This window comes from Balaenoptera ricei, chromosome 4 (genome assembly GCF_028023285.1).
Source record: "Balaenoptera ricei isolate mBalRic1 chromosome 4, mBalRic1.hap2, whole genome shotgun sequence".
NCBI classification, from domain to species: Eukaryota; Metazoa; Chordata; class Mammalia; order Artiodactyla; family Balaenopteridae; genus Balaenoptera; species Balaenoptera ricei.
Window position 1 is genome coordinate 24025694 of NC_082642.1, and position 23460 is coordinate 24049153.

General features: G+C 44.8%; 1 protein-coding gene and 1 pseudogene across 1 annotated transcript in view; one reads left to right on the forward strand and one right to left on the reverse strand.

Moving 5' to 3' along the window:
- The window catches only part of LOC132365233 (inhibitor of carbonic anhydrase-like), a 41895-nt gene extending 19593 nt beyond the window's left edge, over nucleotides 1-22302 (reverse strand). The window contains exons 1-8 of the mRNA XM_059921920.1: nucleotides 22225-22302; nucleotides 12514-12686; nucleotides 9144-9252; nucleotides 8163-8324; nucleotides 6733-6880; nucleotides 5861-5916; nucleotides 1856-2034; nucleotides 370-538 (exon numbers count right to left, since the gene is read on the reverse strand). Coding sequence (XP_059777903.1) covers nucleotides 370-538; nucleotides 1856-2034; nucleotides 5861-5916; nucleotides 6733-6880; nucleotides 8163-8324; nucleotides 9144-9252; nucleotides 12514-12686; nucleotides 22225-22267 — 1039 coding nt within the window. The 5' untranslated portion in view covers nucleotides 22268-22302. The remainder of the gene's footprint in view (nucleotides 1-369; nucleotides 539-1855; nucleotides 2035-5860; nucleotides 5917-6732; nucleotides 6881-8162; nucleotides 8325-9143; nucleotides 9253-12513; nucleotides 12687-22224) is intronic.
- Nucleotides 15854-16266, forward strand: LOC132365234 (small ribosomal subunit protein eS21-like; annotated as a pseudogene).
- Nucleotides 22303-23460: the final 1158 nt, after the last annotated feature.

Sequence of the window (23460 nt, forward strand, 5' to 3'; positions counted from 1 at the left end):
CTCTGCTCCTGATGGTGGCAGAGGCTGTGTTCCCACTGCAGTTTAGGATGGGCTATTTTCCCTGTCAAACAGACCTACTGCAGGGTGGGGCAACTCTGGTTCACACAAGGGAGCCAGGACCATCATTACTTCAAGTTGCCTGTAATCTGAAGGTCTTTCAAAGCCTTTTGTGACCCCCTAATTCAGGCCTTTTCCCCAGCTCAGCAGAAAATCCTTGCATGAACCCAATGCAGGTGGTAGCTCCCTTGGGCCCTGCAGGCCAGTGAAGGTTGGGTGAGGTGAGGCTTGTGGGCACCAGGAAAACCTCCATGGCCACACCCTGCCCCATGCCCAAGCTCTCCAGGTCCCCCCCAGGACCTTACACACCACTCATTAGATGCTGGATGGCAGAAAAATACTCGTATCCTAGGTATAGCTTGGCGTCCATCTTAGGTGGGACTCTTAAAAACCCAAGGGCGGCGTCCGTAAACAGCAGGTCCTTTCCATGAGGAGAGCCGAAGAGCTGGAATTCTGCTGACTTGTCTTTTCCAAAATTCTCCTGTTCAAAGGATGAAAGAAACAGTGAAGGAAGGAGGCTAGCATAAGGAAGTAAAGGAAAAACAAACCCCAAACTAGACAAGGAGAGCAGAAAGCGAGAGAAATATGAGTGCCTGAGAGTAAAGACCATGGCAAGGCCCTCCAGAGTCCCTGTGGCTCACGGGGTTCTCAAATCTTCTCCAGCAAATCCCAGCTTGTCTGCTTTGTGGGCCTCAGGGAAACTGCCGGGGGCTGCCCCCAGGTCTGCATAAAGGGTACTCAGGCAGCTGCTCCTCTCCTGTGCTGCATTCCCATGGGGCAGCCAGTGATGGTGGCCTTGTTGCTGGCCATCTGATTGCCCCAGGTGGCTCCGGTGGGCTTCATCCTGGAGCGGGTGCTGATCCAGGACCACCAAGCCTGGAGATCAGAAGTCCTGGGCGCGTCTGCCACCCCCGGCCTGCCACTGAAGGCCTTCAAGCAGTCCCTTCCTCTTTCTGGCCCCCCCAAAAACGAAGGGCCCTTTGCGTATAACTCCCGCTGACTGGCCCAAAGCCGTTCCTGATGGTAGCTGACGGTAACACCTACCCACATGCTCTTTGCGACGTCTGTCTGCTTTTTGCTTTTGCAGTGGCTCTGCATGTTGCCTTCTCTGGCAAACCCCGCATTTCCTTGGGGTGCCCACAGCTTACCCCCGGGGCCCAGGAACCTTTCCAGAGATGCCCTGCAAATCAGTCCCTTCAAAGTACATAATCCATGCCCCCAAGGTTGTGCCCTCTGGTGATTATCTGTGTGTATAACGTGCTCACCATATCTTCCACAGTCGTCTGTGAGTGACCCAAGGGCAGGTCTGTGTCTAGTTCATCTCTGACCACCCAGTGCTGAGCAGAGGGTGCTGACAGAGACGGGACAGGTGACCAGATGAGGGTGGGCTGGGAGAGAGGGCCGCCAGCACAGGACACAGAATGCTCACGGCCGGGAACCTGCCGCTGAGGAGTCCCCACCAATGGGGTAAGAGGGGAGCACCTCATGGAGGAACGGCACCTGCATTGCAGCCTGAGGACCTCTTTACAACTGAGAAGAATAAAATGGGGCAACAAGGGGCTTCTGTGGAGTCTTTGGCCCATGGCATTGATGATGCCAAGGGAGGGAGTTTTATGGCCACTGCTGCCCATCACGTATCCAGACCGAGGGCTTGTCAGTGAAGCGGAGGACATGTGGCATGGTTCCCGCTGTGCTGGACACCCACAACTTCCACAGTGGCTAGAAGGGAGTGAAGGCGAGCGCCCCAAATCCAAGCAGGGCCCCCTACGCAGGAGGGGAGGATGGTGGATGGGGCTACCTGGGCCAGGTTGAGAAGCTCCCAGATCAAGTCCTGCTTGCCGCCCATGCTTCGGGCCACGACGGTGTGGGAAGGGACCCGGGCCAGGTGGCACCTTTCATACTTGTCCACAGACCCCCGGGTGTTGTCCCTGCAGAGCAGCTCATACTCGTCCCTGTCAGCCTTGTCAGCCAGGTTCTCTGTGGAGAGAAGCCCACATGAGCTGACGGCAGGCAGAGAAGGAGGTGTGGTCCCCGCCTCTCCCTGGATTCCAGATTGTTTGGGGATTTGTTGAAATAACTTTCTAAGCCCAAGATGGAGCCACTCCTGCCTGGGATGCCACATCACCACGGAAACTTAGATAACTTCCTGTGCCTGTAAATGTTCTGCTTGACCAGAAATGCAGTCTATCCAGTCAGCCAGGCCCCCAATGCCAAGCCAACTCTGGGCTCTATACTTCCTTCCTTCTTCCTTCTCACCCTTGGCAAAGTGGCCCCAGTCAATCAGATATTATCTATTTTTCTCTTTGTTGTTCTTTATCCTATGAAAGCTTCCTGCCTTCTGCCCTATTTTGCAGTTCTGTGAATGGAGACTGCCCACTTCAAGAAGTGTTGAAGTTTGTATCACCTAAACTGTCTTCTTTAATCATTTTTTAACAGCCTGAGGAGGACTAAAAGAGAATCTTTTCCAAATACATTTTATACAGGTGAGGATGCTGAGCCCTCAGGAGATGAAATGACACGTTCTCACTGCAGAGAGTCCCAGGGCTGGGAGGCATGCTAGGCCCAAGGCTCTGCTAACAAGGATGGTGACAGCAAATGTTTTCTGAGAGCTCACAGCACACCAAAGACTGACCTGAAGGCTCTCCATGCTCTGTCTCGTTTAATCCTCATAACGACTGGGGGAGGCTGGTAGATTATCCAGATTATCCCTTTCTAGAGATGAGGAGACTGAGGCTAAGAGGGTTAAGGGAACTCATCAAAGTCTGAGTTAGTCTGTGGCTGACACAGCGCCATGCTAGGACAATCCAGGTCCCCCACTAAAGCGGCAACACTCCCCTGGGGCAGAGCCTGCTGGGTAAAGGTGGCAGAGAGGTTGAGGGATAGACGGAGGCCTAGGGGCCCAGTCAGGACACTCTATAGGTGCAAATAAGGACCAGAAAACCGTGTGAGGAAAACAGGCTCTTTGGTTCCCCTTGTCTAGGTATTAGAAGGTGTTCTGAACTGTGTCCCCCTAAAATTCATATGTTAAAGTCCTAATCCCCAGCACCTCAGAATGTGACCTTATTTGGAAACAGAGACAGTGCAAATATGATTAGTTAAGATGAGGTCATAGTGGAGTGGGGAGGGGTGGGCCCCTGATTCAGTATGACTGGTGTCCTTCCTAAAAGGGGAAATTTGGAAACGGAGAGAATGCCATGTGAAGAGAAAGACAGAGATTGGGGTGATGTAACTGCAAGCCAAGGAGCACCAAAGATTGCCAGCAAACACCAGAAGCCATGGGTAGGGCATGGAACAGGTTATCCCTCACAGCCCTCAGGAGGAACCAACCCTGCCAACAGCTTGATCTTGGAATTCTAGCCTCTAGAACTCAGACGATGAACTTCTGTTGCTTAAGCCACCCAGTGTGCGGTACAGTTGGTCCACTATATCTGCAGTGGATGTGGGTTCCACATCTGCAGATCAAAGATTTTTTTTTTAATTCCAGGAAATTCCAAAAAGCAAAACTTGAACTTGCCACACAGGCAACTATTTACATAGTATTTACATTGTATTAGGTATTTAAGTAATCTAGAGATGATTTAAAGGATGTGCATAGGTTATATGCAAATACTACACAGTTTTTTTTTTAAAAATAAATTTATTTATTTATTTATTTATGGCTGTGTTGGGTCTTCATTTCTGCGCGAGGGCTTTCTCCAGTTGCGGCAAGCGGGGGCCACTCTTCATCGCGGTGTGCGGGCCTCTCACTATCGCGGCCTCTCTTGTTGCGGAGCACAGGCTCCAGACGCGCAGGCTCAGTAGTTGTGGCTCACGGGCCCAGTTGCTCCGCGGCATGTGGGATCTTCCCAGACCAGGGCTCGAACCCATGTCCCCTGCATTGGCAGGCGGATTCTCATCCACTGCACCACCAGGGAAGCCCTGCACAGTTTTATATAAGGGACTTGAGCAACTGCAGATGTTGGTATCTGCAGGGGTCCTGGAACCAACACCCCATGGATACCGAGAGATGACTGTACTTTGTTATGGCAGCCCTAGCAAACTCACATAGACGATCTTAGGTTGATAAAATCTCACATTGAAAGGGAAGGAGTAGTACAATTAGAGTTCCTGTGAATAGTTCTATTTTAATCAAGCTTAATCATGCTTATATTATAAGAAAAAAATTTAAACAGTTTGGTAATGTTAGAATTAAAAGAATCAATATGATCTAACATCTTCAGAAAGAAATAACTTTTCCACCTCAGTCCCTCTAGGGCCCAGTGGTGGCAGCAGCTCACCATCAACACTCATTTACCCTACAGCCCAGTGGATAGTCTCTCAGAAACTTCTGCTTAAAAGGCAATGAGGGGGCTTCCCTGGTGGTGCAGTGGTTAAGAATCCGCCTGCCAATGCAGGGGACACGGGTTCGAGCCCTGGTCTGGGAAGATTCCACATGCCGCAGAGCAACTGGGCCCGTGAGTCACAACTACTGAGCCTGCGCGTCTGGAGCCTGTGCTCCGCAACAAGGGAGGCCGCGATAGTGAGAGGCCCGCGCACTGCGATGAAGAGTGGCCCCCGCTTGCCACAACTAGAGAAAGCCCTCGCACAGAAACGAAGACCCAGCACAGCCAAAAATAAATAAATAAATAAATTTAAACACCCTCCTCTCACCCCTGCTGATCCATCTCCTATCCCTATAATTAAAAAAAAAAAAAAAAAAAAAGGCAACGAGGGATCTTGTATAATAGTGGACATGTGCCTTTCAGCAAAGGGAAACTGGGATGGTCTCGGACAATTGGTTGTTTTCAGAAAGTGAGGATGTTTTCAGTTCTCCAGGGTGAGCATTAGAAGATGCTACCCATTGGCCTAACTGTGCCAACTTGAGCAGCCAGAGGAAATACCAATGACGGCTATCGGGAGCAACTTGATTCTGGGAGACGAAACCCATAGATGACACCACTAATTAAAATTGTTGATGATAAGACACACATGAATTGCCAAAATGCTAGCAAACCAGGTCAATGTGTGATAATGAGGGGACAGTGAATTGTGAACGGCTGAGCAAGGGACCAAAGCCACTACACTTCTGCTCCATGTCAGGGAAAGACACCAGGCTGCGAGGAACCAAGGCCCCTGGAAAGAGTGAGGGCTCAAAGTTCTCCTTGAGGTGGCAGACACATTTTTAAAAATGAACCTAGCATAGAATACACATCTCTTATTTAAACATCCTAAGTGATACAAGTGTGTTTTGTATCTAATAGAAATTTAATTGGTTATAAAATCCAGAATCTGTAAACTGAACTTGTCTGAAATATTATTTTGTTTGTTTGTTTCTGATAAATTGCCCAAAAGTCTGGAAGGTTTGTTTTTTTTTAACATAGAAATACATCTTTGTCCATGGTAGTAATGCTTTTGCAACAGATTTAATTATAGATGTGCTAATAAGTTCTGAAATCCATTATAATAATCTGTGTTTGTTTAAGGTGATTAAAGCATTTAGGAGCCCTTTATAATGAAGCATTCAAGAGAAAGTGATTAGATCTGGAACTGGTATTCCAGTGACTAAGAGAATCTGATTATTAAAACTTGTTTTATTAGTTGGTAAGTAATGCTTAAATGCTCAGATTTGTTTGGTAGATTTATAGACTGAACAAACTGAGCACTAAACAAAGTACAAATAGTGGAAGTGTTTTTTATACAGAAACTCTCCTATTTCATTAAGATCTTAGCACCATCCATCTCTAGATGTAAGGCGGCTCAGGAAGGAATGAGTTCCTCTGGCCAGAGGGTGGCCCGCAGGATTCTTCCTCCGGCCAGCACTTACCAAACACCGTCATGTGCCTCACGAAGCTCACGTCCCCCACACCGTCCTGCAGACACCTGAGGACCAGGACAGCTGTGGTCAGGCACTGTCCACAACACAGCCTCGCCCCTCCCCCAGTCCCCCCTCCCCAGGCTCTGCTCCGGCCACTGGCTCACAGGGCTTCACCCACAGTTTCCCGGGCTTTGGTCTGCCCTCACAGAGGTGATGGCCCTGTCTGAAGACCCTTTGAATCTCCACAGCCAAGCCCAGGTCTGAAGCAGGCAGGAGCCCCCTAAGCTACATCCCAGGCAACTCTGGGGAGGGAGGATGCAAAAGAGGGACCCACCACCTTCCTCTTCGAAGGCAGCCAAAAGCAACAGATTAAAAAAAAAAAAAAAAGGTTTAAAGCCTTTTACATAGAGGATAAAATCTCTAGACAGCCTTGGACTCCCGGCCAGTTTTGCTCTGGTTTTGAAAAGTAGCTATGTCTCTTGCAGGGTGTGGAGTATGGAGAAGTGCCTGCAGGCAGGGGGCTGAGAGGGAGGTGGGGAGAAGCAGCACGCGTCCCTGACACGGAGATGCTCAGGCAGAGAGAAGCAGCTGGTGTGGGGGAGGGTTCCTAGCCCTTGGCCCAGCTGGGAGCCCAAGCCTGTGTCCATGGATCCCAGAGACTTCCCTGGTCCAGACCCCTGCATCTGGGGAGACAAGCGGGGCTCCCCCACAGAAGACTGCCCCTCAGGACGGGCAGGAACGAGGGTGGGCCGTGGGAGGCACTCGAGACCCTGTGTTTCACACCGACACTCTAGGTGGTCTGGGGCAGGCCCCGTCCACTCCCTGTGCCTTAGTTTCCCCATCATCAGAGTGAGGAGGAGGAGCAAGGGGGCCCCACTCACTTGAAGGCCCCCGAGTAGCCGAAGTATGGTTCGTGGGAGTTGCAGGCACACTTGTCGGTCCCCTTCCCCGCACACAGTTGGCACAGTTTGGGGAAAGCTGTCTGATCCACACAGGGGACGCAGCTGCCCGCGAAGAACTCAGCCGCTGCTGCTCAACACGGAGACACACGGACCTCAGGGCATGAGCTGGCGGGGCCCCTTTGTCATGCATGCGTGTGTGTGTGTGTGTGTGTGTGTGTGTGTGTCCGTATGTGAGAGCCCAGGGGTCTGCATGCACTGCCCGGGACTGTCATGAGGAAGTGGGTGTGCAGAGGTGGCCGACAGTGCCCGGGTCTGAGGGCGTGGATGGCTCACGCGTGGGCCCGGGGCTCCAGCCCAGGAGCAGCTACCCAGCCTGTTCCCTGCAGGGCGCGAAAGCTGCTGAGCTACACTGACCCAAGCTGCAGCCCCAGCACCAAGCTGCAGCCCCAGCACCACTCACCTGGTTAGCTCACCAACACGGAGGCTTGGGGTTGGTGGGGGAGGCCGCAGAACTCTAAACACGCAGGAACCCCTGACAGCCCTTCCTTATCTCAGGACATGGTCCCACCCACCCCTCTCCTCTTCTGATCCAGGGTCTGTGGTGGCTCCCGGGGATCCCTCTTCCAGGAATTCATGGGAGGGGTTTGGATTAACTTGCCTCATGGGTGCGGGGGTATGCCAACAGCTGCCTCATAACCGCCCAGACAGACGTCCAACAGCGTCTGACACCGAGGCAAGCAGGAACCCCAAAAAAGGGCAAACATGGCCAGAGCTGTGGCCCAGGCTGCAGCACCCCATCTGACCTCTGCAGCCCCAAACACAGGTGAAACATGAATGCTGCAGAGTCGGCAGGGCTCAAAAAGACACACTTTTGCAGAGCACAGAAAATTTGGCTGTCATTTTTCAGGGGCTGAAAAGACACCCTAGGCTCACCATGGCTCATCGGAACTGAACAAGAGACTGGAGTACACAAAAAATCATAGCTCTGGTCCACTCATCCCCTCTCGCCTTCATCCCAAGCCCTCACCCACAGCACTGAGGCCTGACTGCTGGTGGTATGGCGATCATCCCCAGTGAGCCTTCCTGGCCAGCTGGAAGGGAGTTCCCCTTTCTCATTAGCCTCCACGATGGCCCTTGTCAAGCCAAACTGCTGGGATTACCGTGAATGTGGGGCTGCCAGGAGCTCAGAGACCGGGGTTCCTTTGCTGAGAGAAGGAAAGACTCAGCTGCCAGTTCCCAAGGCTCGCTGGTGCAGCAAACCCAGACAGCGCACGTTTAAAGCAGGTTGTCCCCATCTTGGAGTTTATGAAACCTGTACGCCTGATAGTGATCGTAAGGCCCCAATAGAATCCACGTGGGTGCCGGGAGTAGGAGCCCTGCCTCAGGGCACCCCGTCCCAGCCAGCTTACCTTTTTCAACCGAGTCAGAGGGAAGAAGTATCCCGATGGGGATGTTCCACCCAGCAGACCATCCCAGGCCTGTGTGGCAGGACTTCTTGCCTTGGAGCTGGTTCAGCTGGAAATCGCTGCCCTTCTTCACCACGGCTACGACATAATGGTGAGTTTGTGGATCTGAAAAGGAGCAGAGAAAGAAGGGCCAAAGGAAGATGCCACATCATTGCCACTAATCTTCCAGAGTGTGTGCAATGGAACTTGGGGGGATCCTAGGACCTGCAACATCTCCTGGTAAGCAGGTAGAAAAGGAAAGAGAAGGCCCTTGATTGACAGAAGAAAGGAAACTGCCCCTTTTCAAGGCAATACACTTGAGTTCTTTTTCTGCACCACCTATTACAGGGCCTACAGCTTCCAGTCATTGAGATTTACTGTCTCTCCCCACGGGCTTTTCTCCCTTCTCTGTCTGCAGCCTGGAAACGAAGATGAAGGTGTGGGAGGAAAGTATGGAGGGCATCTCCAGGGTTTCGCCAGGGCCCTGCAAGTTGGACTCAAATTGAGACAGACTGTGCTCACACACACACTGGTGACACTCATGGACAAGTATGGCAGGCACCCCATTCTTCGACTCCCCAAACCCCATTCTTCAAACTCTTTGTGTTCTCTAGCACCTGCAGAGGACTTGGCACACAGAGAGGCTGTCCAGGTCTGTGTGTCTCCAGAGATGGGCAACCCCACCGGGTGGGCAGTGGACTCTGGACAGCGTGTCCCCTCTCACTCAGCAGCACCAGCAGCATTCCCATCAGGATGCTCCAAGTTCACAGCTTCCCAGAAAGAGCCAAGATCCCAGCCCCCGTGAGTTAGCAGAGGTAACAGCCTCTCACAGTCTAAAGAACTCCAGCAGCTTTGTTCCCTGCAAGTGTAATGCCAACAGAGTCCCTGCTTCCCGCTGTGGCTGCTGTGTCAGAACAGAGACCTGGGTCCCCGCGGAAGACGCACCATCTTTTGACCCGTAGAATTCTGCCACGACGGGCTTCAGGTTGTAGGGGGCCAGGCCTGCCTCAAACACCAAACCTCCATCAATGGTCACAGCATCTGCTTTGTTTGCCTGAAAGAGAAAAGGTCAGACATGAATGAAGCCCCTCACCTCTGAGGAAGACTCACCTAACCCTCTGCCAGGGACACTTGACAAGTATCGCCGTGGATACTTGGTATGGCTCAGACCTCCTCCATCTCCCTAGCGTTGGCTCAAAAGCCTTCTCAGTGAGCCTTTCTCCGACTGTGCTCTTAAAACTACCACCTCATAAATGCTGGAAGCCCTCGGTTTCTCTCCTGAGCCCTTATCAACCACCTGACAAACCTTCATTTATTGTTTGTCCTCCCCTTTGAAATGCAAGCTCCACCAAGGTGGGGATGTTATTGTGTTGTTTTATCCTTCCAAACCCCAGCACCGACTGCCAGTAGGTGTCCAATAAATGTTGAATTGAGTGAATGAGTTGTAGAATATTTCCACCCATAAGAAGTCATGGTTTGCACTCTTGAGTCTGGATTCCCTCTTCAAGGATCTCTCAGCCAAGAATTCCTTCCTCCCTGAGAGAAGCAGTAACTTCACAACCTCTTCTCAAAAATGAGGTTGGATCATTCCCTACCCCTCATTTCCTCATGGAAATCTTTTTTTTCAACTGGAAGTTTGTACCTCTTAATCTCCCCCACCTATGTCTTTCCTCCTCCTACCCATTTCCCCTCTGGCAATCACCTGTTCTCTGTATCTATGACTCTGTTTCTGTTTTGTTATATTTGTTCATTTGTTTTGTCTTTTAGATTCCACATGTAAGTGAAATCATACAGCATTTGTCCTTTCTCTGTCTGACTTATTTCACTTAGCATAATACCCTCTGGGTCCACTCATGTTGTCACAAATGGCAAGACTTCATTCTTTTTTATGGCTGAGTAATATTCCATTGTATATATACACCACATCTTCTTTATCCATTCTTCTACTGATGGACACTGAGGTTGCTTTTGTATCTTGGCTATTGTAAATAGTGCTTTTTATTCATTTCTTAATTGACATTTAAAGTAATTTAGCTTTTTATAAATTTAATACTACATTTCTGTATACTTGCCTCCCTTTACCCCATCTCATTTCTTCTTACATATATTTTACAATGTGTATTCATATATAAGTATATGTATACATATGTATATACATATATCAAGTTAGTACTCTGTTGGTTGCATGTATCAGAAACCAATTTAAGAAAAGGAGGGATTTAGTATAAAGGTAAAAGACAAGAAGGCCACTAGGCCTTGTGAACACCATCAAGGTCAGGAGCAACAAGAACTGTCACAGGTTTCAGTCCATCCGCATGGGCTCCAGCTCATGACTGAGGTTCTAAGTGGTTCTCACTCTTTCCTGCTTTACACACATCTTCCCCCTCCTGACCACCTCCTCCTCAAGTTCCAGTATCAGATGCAAAGACAATAGTCTTACAGACACCTCTTAACCAGCTCCCCCAATTGCATAAGGTCATATATAAATATGAATGAATTAGAGAAAATAAATAAATAAAGTTTGTGTACATCTTTATGACCCTTACTGAATATTTCCAAATTTTTCTCCAGAAATGATGTAGAAATTTATAATTTCTAATGCCCATAGCAATGCATACCAATTTCATGCAAAACTACTGGCAAGAAATACTATCATTTAAGAAATGTTATCACATTATGAGATATAAACTGTTACTTTAAGGTGGTTTTATTTGCATCCTTTGATTATTATAAAGAATGAACATTTTCCCTTCCTTACTTGTATCGTCTACTAGCTGTAATTTCTGTGAGTAGTTTGTTTATAGCTTGTTATTCTTAAGCATTTCTTATAAATTTAAATGACATCTTTATATAGCTTTTACACTACACTGTTTCGTTATAGCTGATGTGAATATATTTTTCTGTATGCTTAGGGCTTTAATTTTTTTTCTTTGTCAGAGATTTAAAATTTTTACATTTCCAAATTTGTCTACTTTTGTGATTTATCTTTTTATATCTATCTACATTAGTCAAATTGAGTCAAGCTGGGAGTTTATTTTGGTAAATGGATTAAAAATCTCACTTGATTTTATTTCTAAACGTCTATCCAGTTGTCCAACTAAAGAATCCTTTCTCAGACATTTGTTTGGAAAGCATGCCTTATCATACAATATCTAAATCTATGTGTATGTAACCATTAAGCCTAGGGCCATACTGCCCTAGAGTTGGACATTCATCATAGTTTGCATCTACATCATATCATGTTGATAATTAGATAGATGGATGTATGTATAGAAAGCTCGGAATATGTCTGAATTTTGTTCTCTTCCAGATCTTCTACATCTGTCCGAGGACCCTGTTCCTTGTAATACTGTTATTAAATATGTTATAGTTTCAGGCAGGCCTCAGCTACTCCCCAGCTCATTTTATTTTTCATAATACTATTTTATATTCTCACCCATACTTCTTCTTAAGAATTGTAAACTTATTTTACTGACTTTTTAAATTTTATAATATAATTTTGATAACAATTATATTAAATTTATGAATTAACTTTGGGAAACTGTGCAAATATATGAAGTTTAGTCTTCCTGTCTAGGAATATGGCATATGTTTTAATTTATTAATAAGTACTGTTCATTTGTCTCAGACTTTTGTATTACATTTATAATAATCTTGCAGATCTCTCATATGATTTTTTCCCTGCAACATTTTTCTGTATATCATTTTAAATGTAAATGAGATCACAATTTGGGGTTATTTTTCCCCAACTAGTGACTGTTGATATATGAAAATGACATTAATTGTGATATATTTATCTTTTACCAAACTAATTTTTTCATTAATAATTACGGTAACATTTCTCTTGATTCCATTGTACTTTCTAGGCATGCAAGCATCTGAAAATATTGATATTTTGTTTGTTTCTATCTCATATGTATTTTATATCATTGCATTACTAGGAAATTCCAAAAACAATATTAAGTAATAATAGTGATACTAGAGCTTCTTGTTTATTTCTGAGTCTTTATAGATTTCTCTTTCAGTGCAATTCTGGCTTTGCTTTACCATGGCCATTTTCACTGAATCCTTCTCTATCAGTTGTTTTATTATTATTGTTGTTGTTTTCACTATTAATGAATGTTGAGCACCTATATTTTCATCTACACATAGTCTCTGTACTTTCAAGTCTTTAGCTTATTTCTTTCTCCTCTAAAGCATGGTCTAGTTCCTTGGGGGAGAAAGTTGTTCTGAAGCAATAAACTAATAACAAGTACAGAAAAAGAAGGAGAAAGTATGGATTTTCTTCCACTCTTCTTAGGCAGCAGTGACTTACCACAATGGCCTTGATGCACTCAAGGTAAGAGGTTCTCTTCACACAGGTGACATGAGGACCATCCACTGAAAGGACATTATTCATGTTGTCATGGAAGCTGTAGCACTTATTGGCCTCATGGTTTGAGACAGTGCACCATCTCACAGTTTTTTCAGGGACAGCCAGACACAGCCCTACGGGAGACAGGCCAGGGGTATAAGGGACCCACAGCACTCACCTTTCTCTGCTGTAAGAAGAGGTTAAAGGCAAGGTCAAGGGTTGGCTGAGAGGGGTAGACACAAATTGGACTGGCTGCCTGGCTCACATAAATTCTCAGGTCCCATTTCTCTGGTTGTGCCTTTTCCCTTGGAGAAAAAAGCCAAAGCATCCCCCAAAAGTTAAATACAGAATTATCATATGACCCAGAAATTCCACTCATAAGTATATACTCAAAAGAATTCAAAACAGGTACTCAAATACATATACAAATATTCAGAGCAGCACTTTTCACAATGGTCAAAAAAGGTGGAAACAACCCAAAGGTACAGCAGTGAATGAACTGATGAGCAAAATATAGTACACCCACAAAATGGAATATAATCTACCGTAAAAAGAATAAAGTACTGCTACATGCTACAGCATTGATAAAGCTCAAAAATAATACGTTAAATGAAAGAAGCCAGACACAAGAGGCCACACATTATATGATTCCATTTATATGAAATATCTAGAATAAGTAAATCTATAGAGACAGAAAGCAAATTGGTGGTGGCCAGGGCCTGGGGAAGAGGAGGATGGGTACAGTATGTTCTCTTGGGGTGTTTGAACTATGGTGGAACTAGATAGAGGCGGTAGTTGCACCACCCTGTGAACATACTAAATACCACTGAATTGTATACTTTTAAATGATTAATTTCATGTTAGTGAATTTCACCTCAAAAAAGAAAATAGTCTTATGGGAAGGAAGCTTTGGGCCTAATGATTTAGTCTTTGTCTTGGCATTAGATACTCTAACCTTACATGGTAGTAACTGCTGGGGCATTAAAATCAGTGTCTGTTCATTTCACTGGCACTTTAAGCTGTAGTAATTAGTGTTAACAATAATGCAAAGGCAAAATGCTGTTTACAAATCTGTGGTATTTGAGCAAAATGTCATCTTAGATGAAATCTAGCAGATGAAAGTAACAGCAGTCACAGCTATGAGTTTTTGAGGAGGCCCTGTGTGTCAGTCAGTGGACCAGGCACACGACCCTCCTCGAATGCCCACAATTGTCCTGCCAGTTAAATCCTGGTGTTCCCATTTTGTAGATGAGTTTAAACAAGCAAACAAAAAAAACTGTCAGAGATATCAAATAACTTGAGATGAAGCTAACACTTGAAACACCCAGGTCTGTTTGACTACAAAGCCTGTATTGCCTTTTAACTGTCTGCAAGTAGGAAATATCAAAATAAATGGGACAGGAGATGTCAAATTTCCTTAGAGAGAATCCCATACCAAAGACAGGGAATGACAAATGGAGTGCTTCAGCTCTGTTTTGAACAGGCCTTCCATAGTAGCCGCCAGGGTAGAAGAGCCAGTGAGAGAATGGAGCTGTCAGGACATGTGCCCTTGTGCAGAATAGAAGTGTGTGGAGTAATAGCTCATATTGCATTTTGAGCCTTTCAAAACATGTTTACTCTGCTTGCCAATACAGATTCTTAAAAGATTTCTGCTCTTGGAAATGACTGGTAGCTGTAGAGACAATACAACTCTATAAATGAAAATAGCTTTGTAAGCAGGTTAAGTTACACAAAGAGCTACTGTATACAATTGCAGTTTTTTTTTTCTTTTTCAAAAGTTTGCACTTACTGAGAAAGCCTTTTTGAAAGTCTATTTTCAGTCACCTGTGCTTATGGTCAAATGATTAAAACTGTAGCTTTTGAACTTCCGATGTTTTAAAATTATTTATTTATTTATTTATTTATCTATTATTGAATGAAAGATTCTTTAAATTCTACCGTGCTTTACAATTTCCAAAAGTTTCACACAGATAATTTCATATAATCCTATAATAACCTTTTTTTTCCTCTCCTACCTCTATATTGCCCCTCATCCCTTCCCTCTCCCCAGTGGTAATCACTAGTTCATTCAGTGTGAGTATAAAATAGGGTGAATGATATTTGCATCGTTAGGGGAAAAGCTAAAGTCTTGACAAAAACATGGTACTAAAACAGGGAACTAAACAAAGGCAAAACAAATAAAACACAAAACGAACAAACAAAAAATCAAACCAGGATGGACTTCTGTTTCCACCTATGAGAAATAACTGATATAGGACTTGCCCTAGCACTTTAAACAGGTGAGAAAAAAAAAAAAAAAAAAACACCTGGAGAAAAACATATGAAAAAAATGTTTTAAAACATTGGACAACAGGAAGTGCAGGACTGTGATCCCCAAGAGAAGGGAAACAAATAAAGTAAGCCCTGTAATCACACTAGCTTTCTTCCTGGACAAAATGTCCAGATAGCAGGGCAGAGAAGAGAAAACAAACAGCCCGATGGTCATCCCAAGTTGAGGAGACAGAGATCATAGTTTGGTAAGGTGGAGGCAATTAGAATGTGCAGCACAGGGTACCAAAGAGCAGGGAATGCAAAAAGAGAGGAGAAAGAGAAGAGAGATTGAAATCCAGAATTGTCACACCTTGGAGATTCTGGCTAAATATCAATTTGAGCATTGTGGAGGCCAGTCAAGGACAACTGCTAGGGAAAGAAAATTTAATGGGGAGCTTAAACCAAACATTTCTCAGAACTCAAATGGGGTTAGGAATCATTTGGGTTCCCACCGTTCAGAGTGGAGAAAATCTGATTGAATAAATAGTGCATTTATGAAAGATTCCATAAGTAAGCTAAACTAGATCTAGAAAGAAGGGTATTCTAGACACTGCCTAAACACCTTGAAAAATAGTCTTGAGAAGATTAAGCTGATCTGAAGACATTATGAATGCCTGCCAGAAAAAACGGTTGACACTCCTTACATTAAAAAAAAAACAAACAAACCCAAAAACCAAAATACAGTACTCAGCAAGGTAAAATTCACAGTGTCCAGCAACCAATAAAATTAATACACAAGTGAAGGTGCAGGAAAATGTAACCCATAACCAGGAGGAAAATCTGTCAATAGAATCAGAACCAGAAATGAAAGAGATGAGGAAATTAACAGAAAATAGCTTTAAAACAGAAAATAGCTTTAAAACAGCTATATTAAATGTTATAAGTATGCTCGGAGAGTTAAAGAAAAACATGAACATCAGCGCTGTCGGGGGATGCGGTGCTTCCTTTCTGCTCCCATGCTTGTCATGGTGTCACCAGACACGCCCTCAACATGCAAAATGATACCAGAGAGTTCGTGGACCTGTATTTGCCGCAGAAATACTCTGCCAGCAACTGCATCTTCGGCGCCAAAGACCACGTGTCAGTCCAGGTGAACTTGGCTGAGGTCAACAAAGTAAGTACAACTGCTGCTAGGGAAAGAAAATTTAATAGGGAGCTTAAACCAAACATTTCTCAGAACTCAAGTGGGGTTAGGAATCATTTGGGTTCCCACCATTCAGAGTGGAGAAAATCTTATTGAATAAATAGTGCATTTATGAAAGATTCCATAAGTAAGCTTATGGAAGGTTCAACACCCAGTTCAAAACCTAAGCTATCTGCGGGGCCATTCACAGGATGGGAAAGTCAGATGACTCCATTCTCCAACTGGCCAAGGCCCATGGCATCCTCTCAAAGAACTTCTGACTGGAGAGGATCATGGATGTGGAATATTTGTCATAAATAAATAGTGAACCCTCCCCCCAAGAAAAGAAAAACATGAGCATAATGAGGATACAAATATAAGGTGTAAGGAGCCAAAAAGAATTGCTAGAGATGAAAAATAGAATATCTGAAATGAAAATTCCAGTGGATGAGATTAACAGCTGATTAGATACTGCGGAAGAAAAAAGATGATCTAGAAGACATTATTACAAACTATCCAAAATGAAGCAGAGAGAAAGAAAGATAGAAAACAAATGATCAGAGCCTCAGTGACTTGTCATACAGTATCAAGTGATCTAACATATGTGTAACTGGAGTCCAGGATAAAAAAGGGGGGAAGGGGCAAGAAAAAATATGTGAAGAAATATTTGGCCAGAATTTTTCCTAATATTATGAAAACTACAAACTCACAGTTCTAATGCAACCAGAGAAAAGAGACAAAATTAGGTACAGAGGAGCAAAGGCAATAAATATCTCAGACTTTTTGTCAGAAACCACACAAGTCATAGACGATGGAATATCCTTAAAGTGCTAAGAGGAAAATAACTTGCTAACCTAGAAATCTAAAACCAATGAAAATAACTTTCAGAACTGAAGGCAAAAATAAACTTTTCCAGACAAACAAATGTTGAGAATTTGGGTGCAGCAAACTTGCACTACAATGAATGTTAAAGGAAGTTCCAGACCCAAGTGGTTACACTGATGAATTCTATCAAACACTTAACAGAAATAACACCAATGTGGCAAAAACTATCCTATAAAGTAGAGGAGAAAGTAATACTCCTAACTCATTTTCTAAGGCCAGCATTAACCTGATACCAAATCCAAACAAGACATTATAAGTAAAGAAAACTACAACCAAATATCCCCCATGAACATAGACACAAAAAGCATTTACAAAATATTAACAAATCAAATCCAGCCAAAAAAAAATTCTTGAGTACATGAACACACACACACACACACACACACACACACACACACACACGCAGGTTTATCCCTTGCCCAGGAATGTTAAGTCTAATTAATGTGCAAAAACTAATCAATATAGTTCATCATATTACAGAATAAAACAGAAAAATTCATACGATTATCTCAATAGAACAGAAAAGGCACTTGCCAATTCAAAATTCCAAACAAAGTAAGAATAGAAAGGAATGTCCTCAACCTGATAAAAACATCTACAAAAAACCCCACAGTTAATATTATACCTAATGGTGAAAGACTGAATGCTTTCCCCTTCAGGTCAGAAACAATGCAAAGACAGACATTCTCATCACTTCTGTTTAACACTGTATTAGAGGTCTTAACCATTTTAACAAAGCTCAAAAGAGAAACAAAAGGCATACAGATTGGAAAAGAAGATAGAAAATTGTCTATATTCACAGATAACATGTTTCTCTACACAGAAAATTTTAAGGAATAAATGAGTTTAGAAAGGTCTTAGGATCTGAGGTCAAAGCACTAAAATCAGTTGAATCTCTACAATGCTAAAAAGAAAAAACTGTAAAATGAAACTTTAAAAATACTACTTACAATGGCTTTCAAAAATATGAAATATCGGAACTTCCCTGGTGGTCCAGTGGTAAAGAACCCACCTTCCAATGCAGGGGACACGGGTTCCATTCCTGGTGGGGGAACTAAGATCCCACATGCTGCGGGGCAACTAAGCCCTTGCGCCACAACTACTGAGCTCACATGCCTCAACGAGAGAGCCCACCTGCCGCCAACTACAGAGCCCACGCGCCCTAGAGCCCACGTGCCCTGGAGCCCACGCACCACAACTAGAGAGAGAAAAACCTGCACGCCACAAGTAGAGAGAAGCCTGCGCACCACAACAAAGAGCCCACGCCGCAACGAAAGATCCCACATGCCTCAATGAAGACCCAGCGTTCCACAACTAAGACCTGATGCAGCCAAGAAAAATGAAAGAAAAAAATCTAAAAAATATATATATATATGAAATATCTAGGGATAAATTTAACAAATTATGAACAAGAGCTGTACATGAAAACTACAAAATATTTCCAAGATAAATGAAAGAAGACCTAAATAAATAGATATAGATTGTTCATGGATTAGAAAACTCAATATTGTTAAGATGCCAAGCCTCAAAATAATCTATAAATTAAATGCTATCTCAATAATAATCCAAGCCTAAACTTGTTTTTTATAGAATTTGATAACCTGATTCAAAATTGTGTTTGGATATGCAAAAGATCTAAATGGCCAAACCAACACTGAAGTAGTACAATAGAGTTGGAGGATTTATACTACCTGATTTCAAGACTTCTTATAAAGCTACAGTAACCAAGACAGTGTGATATTGGCACAAGGAGAGATATAAAGCTTAATGTAACAGAACAGAGAGTCTAGAAATTGACCCATATATATAGGGTCAATAGATTTTCAACAAAGCTGCCGAGGTAATTCAGTGAAGAAAGGATATTCTTTTCAAAAACAAGTCCTGGAATAACTGGATATCCATATGAGAAAAGTGAATCTCAACTCTTACTTTATACCATACACAAAAATTAACTAAAAATGTATCATAGACCAAAACATAAAAGCTGAAGCTATAAAACTTCTAAAATAAAACAAAGAGGAAACTATTGCAACTTTGGGGGTAGCCAATTATATCAATATTTTTAGAGAGGACACAAAACATAATAACAAAAAATAAAAATTAGGTAAGTGAACCTGATCAAAATGTAAAACATCTGCTCTTCAGAAGGTTATCATTTAGAAAATGGAGGGCTTCCCTGGTGGCACAGTGGTTAAGAATCCGCCTGCCAATGCAGGGGACACGGGTTCGAGCCCTGGTCCAGGAAGATCCCACATGCCGTGGAGTAACTAAGCCCATGTGCCACAACTACTGAGCCTGTGAGACTAGAGTCTGTGCTCTGAAACACGAGAAGCCACTGCAATGAGAAGCCCACGCACGGCAACAAAGAGCAGCCCCCGCTCACCATAACTAGAGAAAGCCCGCGTGCAGCAACGAAGACCCAGCGCAGCCAAAAATAAATAAATAAAATAAATTATTTATTGGTGGTGTGATGAATTGGGAGATTGGGATTGACATATATACACTAATATGTATAAAATGGATAACTAATAAGAACCTGCTGTATAAAAAATAAAATTCAAAAATTCAAAAAAAAATAATTAATTAAAAAAAAAAAGAAAATGGAAAGCTAAGCCACAACATTATTACTCATCAGAGAAATGCAATTTAAAACCGTTGTGAGGTACTACACACACCTGTCAGAATGGTTAAATGTGAAAATATTGACAACACCAAGTGTTAGCGGGATATGGAGCAACTGAAATTATCATATTGTGGGTGGGAATGGAAAATGGTACAACTACTCAAAAAAGTTTGACATTTTCTTAACAAGTTAAACATAACTTACCATTATGACCCAGCAATGCTACTCCTAGATATTTACCCAAAACAAATGAAAATATATGTCCACCCAAAGACTTGTACACTAACATTCATAGCAGCTTTAGTCATAATATCCCAAACTGGAGACAACCTAAACATCCACTAACAAATGAATGGAAAACAAACTGTGATAAAGTCATACCATGGAATACTACTCAGCAATAAAAAGGAATGAACTTTGATACATACAACAATGTGGATGAATCTCTAAACAATTGTGCTGAATGAAACAAGCCAGACACAAAAGACTATGTAGCGCATGATTCCATTTATATGAAATCCTAGAAAAGGAAAAACTTATCTAAAGTGGGAAAAAATGGGAATGACTGGGAAGGGGTAGGGGACAATTTGGGAGTGATGGAAATGTTCTATATTTTGATTGTGGTGGTAGTTATGGGGGTAGGCATATTTGTTGAAATTCGTTGAACTGTATGTATACTTCTAGGAGAGCATTTTATTAAATGTAAGTTATGTTTCAATAAAAATGATTTTAAAAAGAAAGAGTGTGTGCAAGCAAGCTAAGGGTCAATGGAGTCAAGTAACCTAAACTAGGCCAGCCATCAATAACACTCCATCCAACCATGTGACAATTTCAAGAAGGGGCAATCAGAGCCCACCGTGAATATTTCAGTCTGCTCCTAGAAGGGAAAAGCTGCTGGTGGCCACATGCTCACTGCATGGAGAAATCTCTTCCCCAGAAGAGCAAAAGGTAGAGAAAGGAGGTGGCAGCCAAGATGGAGGTACAGGCTGTACTGAGCCCCTGGTTCTTGGCTCTTGCAAGGCCTGCTAATCACCACTCCCGCTCCTCTGACACTTTGAGTTTAAGCTAGTTTGGTTACATTCCTGTCACCTGCCACCAGAAGGGTTTTTATAGGAAAAGAACACTGAGCTTTGAGGAAAACAGGTCCTCGATTCCAGCCTTGTCCAGTGGCCAAGAGAGAAGGATTTTTGGGATGGAGTGGGCGGAGGGCCAGGGAGAGGCAGCTCTTGCCTCTGTTTAGTAAACACAGAGCCGACTGGGAAAGTGAACTTTTGGTCAGTGCCTGACACTGCCAAGAGAGGGGATGGAGGAAGAACAAACAACAGAAGCCCTGTTCGGGCAGAATACGGGAGAGGCCAGGGGGCTGCACTCTGGATTTTCTGCAGCCATAGTTGGACCACAGCTGTAGCGACATTGCCAGCCTTCCCCAGCCCCAGCAGAGCTCCCCGTGTGGCCCTAGGTGGCAGCACTGGGCCAAGGAGGGCCACCCCCCCATCCCTGAAAGCACTCCTTGCCTTTCCTGCCTTCTTCTGCTCAACCCAGGTTACCCCTCCCCCCATGATAGATACCCTACCCCAGAAGTGATTTAAGACAGCCTGAGACCTGACAGAATCAGGGCTGGACAGAACCCAGTTGTCCCGCCAGGGAGGGGTCTCCACCTGCATGAGCTCAGTGACTTTGCACCATTACCTTCCTTACAGTTACCCAGCCAAGAGCCCTGACAGCACCCCAACACGGGAAGGGGCCCCTATATTTACGTGCAGGATTTTTTTCCAGTGATAACTCACCTGTGCCTAGAGCTCTGCCCTTAGGTACATGACTTCATGTCACTTTCACAGCAACTGTGTGTTTGCTGTGAAAAAGTAATTTCTACTGAACTGAGGAGGAAATTAGCTCAGAGAGGAAGGCAAGGGACCACCCAGTCACATGGCACCGAGTGGCAGGTGGATTCCATTCTAGGGTGATTGTTTCTCCCCTATATTCCTCCACCTCCTTAGTGTGTAGTAGAGATGGGAGGCATTGTACAGTTCAGAGCAGGAAAGATCCTTCTGGTTAGATACCTGACATGACAAGCTTACCTGATGTGCCCCTCCCCCTCTTAATAATAGTCCTTGAGCCCTCGGAAAAAATCCCTTCTTTCCTCTGACCCTGTTTCCTTCACTGTAAACTGGACGAACAGCCTCCAGGCCAGGGGTCATGAACTTTTTCTGTACTGGGCTAGCTAGGCAATTACTAGTTTTGTGGGCCATACAGTCTCCGTGGCAACTACTCAACTCTGCCCTTAAAGCCTGAAAGCAGCCGTGGACAATACTTACCTGAATGAGCATGATCGTGTTGCAATGAAGTTTTATTTATGGACGCTGACATTTGAATTTCATATAATTCTCATGTGTCAAATTATTTTTCTTTTTATTTTCTTTCACACATGTAAAAATGTAAAACCCATTCTTAGCTCGTTCGGCTGTGTATCAGGCAGCTGGCGGGATTTGGTCGGCTGGTCAGAGTTTGCGAACTCCTGCCCTAGCCTACAGGGTTTCTGCAAGGGCGAAAGTTGGTCAGGTGCACTGATGCACCACCGGCGGTGGAAGGCACTTTGGGGCCAGCCAGGCGCTGGGCTGCTTCGAAGCCGCCTAGACGAGGCAGTGCAGTGTCCCGCCGTCGCTGACCCTCGGCTAGCACCCGGTCCCATCCTAAACGGCCGGCCCCCACCCGGCTCCCAGTGCGCACTCACCCAGGGCCCCCGCGCACAGCACTGCGCAGACCGCGAGCCTCATTCTCCTCGGCGGCACGCGACTCCTACCCGGCTCCCGGCTCCCGGGGCCTCGGTCAACTGTACCTGCCCGCGAGGGGGCGGATCCGCCTCCTCCGAAGGGTTCGCCCTTCCCGCCCATCGCCCTCGCCACACCCCCACCCCTCGCCCAGACAGCTCGCAGGGGCTCGCCGCGGCTGCACCTCTGCCCAGCGCCCGGAGCTGCGAGGCTGGATCTCTGCTCGCGGGCTAGGAGTCCGCACCACGGAGGTACGAGCCGCAGCAACCCTGGAGCCTGCTGGAGAGAGAAGCTGAGGCCCAAGATGAGAGTGACCGCCTGGGCCCCAGGTTAGTTACTAGAATGCGGGTTCCTTGACCCCTGGACCTTCATCTAGACAAGCAACTCTTCGATGTCTCCAACACAGACTCTTCGGGACTGAGGGGCGGTCCACGAGGTGAACACTGTGGACCCTTCCCCCAGGAGAGCACGTGCCCACGCATACACAACGTTTTGAACGCAATTTTCAGGTATCCTCAGACTCTTCCTCCAAAAGCGTCTCGGTTGCCCACTCCGGGTCCCTCCCGGAAGCTCTCCCACCCCCAATCCCCCTGACACGGTCTCCTGCAACCCTTGGCTGAAGGCTGAGGTCAGGAGAAGCGCTGAACCCTGGCAGGGCTGCTTCTACTCACCAGTGCAGCCCGCAGCCCCATCCTCCTGAAGTCTATGAGCTCTGCCTGGGGGAAGTCTTCCGAATTTAGATTTTTCAAAATTTTTCTTGAAGTGTAATAAACATACATAAAACTTAACATATCCTAAGTATACAACTTGAACAATTATCACCAAGTGAGCACACCCATGTAACCAGCACCCACATCAAGAAACAAAACGTTAACAGAGCGGGGGATGCCTCTCCTCCAATTACTTCCCATCTCCCCACAAAGATATCCATTATCTTGACTTCTGGCAACATAGACTAATTCTGCTGATTGTTTAACTTTACAGAGATGGAATCATACAATATGTACAATGTTGCATCTGACTTCTTTCTGGTTACGTTTGTAAGATTCATCTATGTTGCTGTGTATAGTTTGCCCATCAGGCGATCTTGGTGTTGCATATGACCCCATATTGTTTATGCAGGACTTGCTATTTATCCTGCCTGTTGATAATAGTGGTTTCTAGTGGGCTCTTACAGTGAGTGCTGCTGTGAACATTCT